This window comes from Mauremys reevesii, linkage group 4 (assembly GCF_016161935.1).
Source record: "Mauremys reevesii isolate NIE-2019 linkage group 4, ASM1616193v1, whole genome shotgun sequence".
NCBI classification, from domain to species: domain Eukaryota; kingdom Metazoa; phylum Chordata; order Testudines; family Geoemydidae; genus Mauremys; species Mauremys reevesii.
In genome coordinates, this window is record NC_052626.1 from 146941788 (window position 1) to 146944299 (window position 2512).

The 2512-nt window shown below is 41.1% G+C and overlaps 1 protein-coding gene across 1 annotated transcript; it reads right to left on the reverse strand.

Annotated features, from left to right (window-relative positions):
- Nucleotides 1–694: 694 nt before the first annotated feature.
- On the reverse strand, nucleotides 695–1734 carry LOC120403414 (olfactory receptor 1009-like). Its single transcript, XM_039534480.1, has one exon. It carries the CDS (start codon nucleotides 1732–1734, stop codon nucleotides 790–792), a length of 945 nt encoding a protein of 314 aa, XP_039390414.1. The 3' UTR covers nucleotides 695–789.
- Between the last annotated feature and the right edge of the window lie 778 nt (nucleotides 1735–2512).

Here is a 2512-nt window from a genome sequence, read left to right on the forward strand (position 1 = left end):
AACTCATCTAGATATTTGCCTAGTTTTCCAACAGACTACATGAGAAGTGCTAGCGAAGTCAGTACAAACTAAAGTTATATACAGACAATGGCTTCTTTATACTGCTTTATGTACTATATCAGGGTTTCTCAACAGGAGAGTTGCAATCTATTTTATAATTATATGATAAAAATTGTATGATCTCAACCTGATCAAGGTCACATGGCAGGAACTTGAACTCATCCCTCATTAGCCTTAGGTTGGCCAATGGGTCGTCCTTCCTCTAGCATGTGTATGTACAATGATGTTTGTCTGTCTAGCTATCCACACATCGATCTGTCTAGCTACCCATCCAGCCCTGTGCATAACCATCAATCTGTCAGTCTATTTACAAATATACCTCCATATATACAATTTACTTTATTTCCTTGTAAAGTGATGGTTGATGTGGGATGTCGGTACTGAGGTGACAGGAGTGGCAAACCGAAAAAATTACATTCTTGGTATCATCTCTTTGTGTCTCTTGATACACTAGCTGACACAGTTTGATATGTGGTGTCTGCAAGGATAAGTATCTTCCTCATTTGTTTCATTTGCTACCAATGTATAATGGAAAAGCTACAACACTGTTACTGGACATGGTTATCAAGTGAAATTGCACCTTCCTACATTATCTGGCTCAAGTTTCCATTTCTTTATTGTCTTCTCCTATATATCACATAATGAAGGAAATTTCTGCATGTTGATTTAATGACTCAGAACTAGCTCATGCTTGTGGTCCAATACTGATCAGTAAAAAAGTCCCCATATTTACATATAGCGAGGAATAATTTTCTGATATATTGTTCTCCTCAGAGCGTCCTTCACCTCCTTGTTCCTCAGGCTGTAGACCAGGGGGTTCAGCATGGGGATCACCAGGGTATAGAACACAGCCACCACTTTATCGTGATCTGCTGAGTCGCTGGAGATGGGGCGCAGATACATAAAGAAGAGAGTCCCATACAGCATAGCAACGACCATCAGGTGGGAGGCGCAGGTGTTGAAGGCTTTGCGCCTGCCCTCAGCAGAGCGGATCCTCAGGATGGCAAAGATGATATATGTGTAAGAGACAAGGATGATCACAATGGTGACAATGGTTGCTATAGCTGCAAAGGTGAAATGCACCAGCTCATCGATGCGCGTGTTGGAGCATGAGATCTTTTGGAGAGGGGGGATGTCACAGAAGAAATGATCGAGGACATGGGAGTGGCAGAAGGACAGACAAAACAAAGAACTAGTGTGGGCGATTGCATTGGCAAAGGCATAGAGATAAGAGCCCACCACCAACTGGATGCAGACTCTCCTGGACATAACAACATGATAAAGCAATGGTTTACAGATGGCTACAAAGCGATCGTAGGCCATCACAGCCAGGAGGCAAAGCTCAGTGTTGGCACAGAGAGAGAGGAAGAAAAACTGAACTACACACCCTGCAAAAGAAATGTCTTTAGTCTCTGCGGAAAAGATTACCAGCATCTTTGGGGCAATCACAGAGGAGTAGCCAATATCTAAGAAAGACAAGCTGCTGAGGAAAAAATACATGGAGGTGTGGAGTCGGGGATCAACACGGATTAACACAATCATCCCTAGATTCCCCAGCAGGGTGCAGAAATAGATGAAGGAGAATACCATGAAGAGGATGATTTGCAGCTTTGGATTTTCTGTTATTCCCTGGAGGATGAAGCCAGTCACTGTGGTATAATTCCCCAGTGCCATTTATCCTGTAGAGGCTCTCTGCGACCAAAGAAGAGACAAAGGAGAGGACAGAACAATGGGTATCTCAAAATATCTCCAATGGCTCCTCTGATGTACAGTAAAAGTTGATGTTAACATTTTTAACAGAAATTAGATACGAAAGAGAATATTTAATAGGGGAGTAGTGTGTAAAGCTAGTTCGAAAATGGGGTTTTGTTTTATTTAATTTCCCATGGAAAAGTCCACGTTATATAACTATAAAATAGTTTGGCTGTAATCTGATATATTTTGTCTGCAGTCAGAAGTATTTTGATTGTGAAATGTACACCATGGGAAATGTAGTCCAAGCAGTGAGCCGTGCCTATGGAAGAGGATGGGAACACGAGGAACTTGAACTACAGCTCCCATGAGAGACCATGGCAAGATTCCCAATTAATTAAATTATTATTTTTGGAGGGCAAACAGCTGAAATTTTCCATGGAAAATTTGAATGAAAATTATTTTTGATTTTTTGTTTTTAATTTCTTCTTGCAATTTTACATAGAAAAACATTCATATTTTCCTACTTCCCAGGGATTGAGTGTTTCCACTCCCTCTATGAGGGTCTGAACCAATGCTGATGGAAGCCAAAGGCAGGTTTTCCATTGGCTACAGTGCACTTTGGATCAGGCCCTTTAAGAAAATGGTGAAACCTGATATTGACACCTAAAAGAGTGCAAAGGGATGAAAGGTAGTATTCCATGTGTTTGAACTTTCTGAACTCCCTGATCCAAGGTATTTTCAAGGCAACTAACAATTA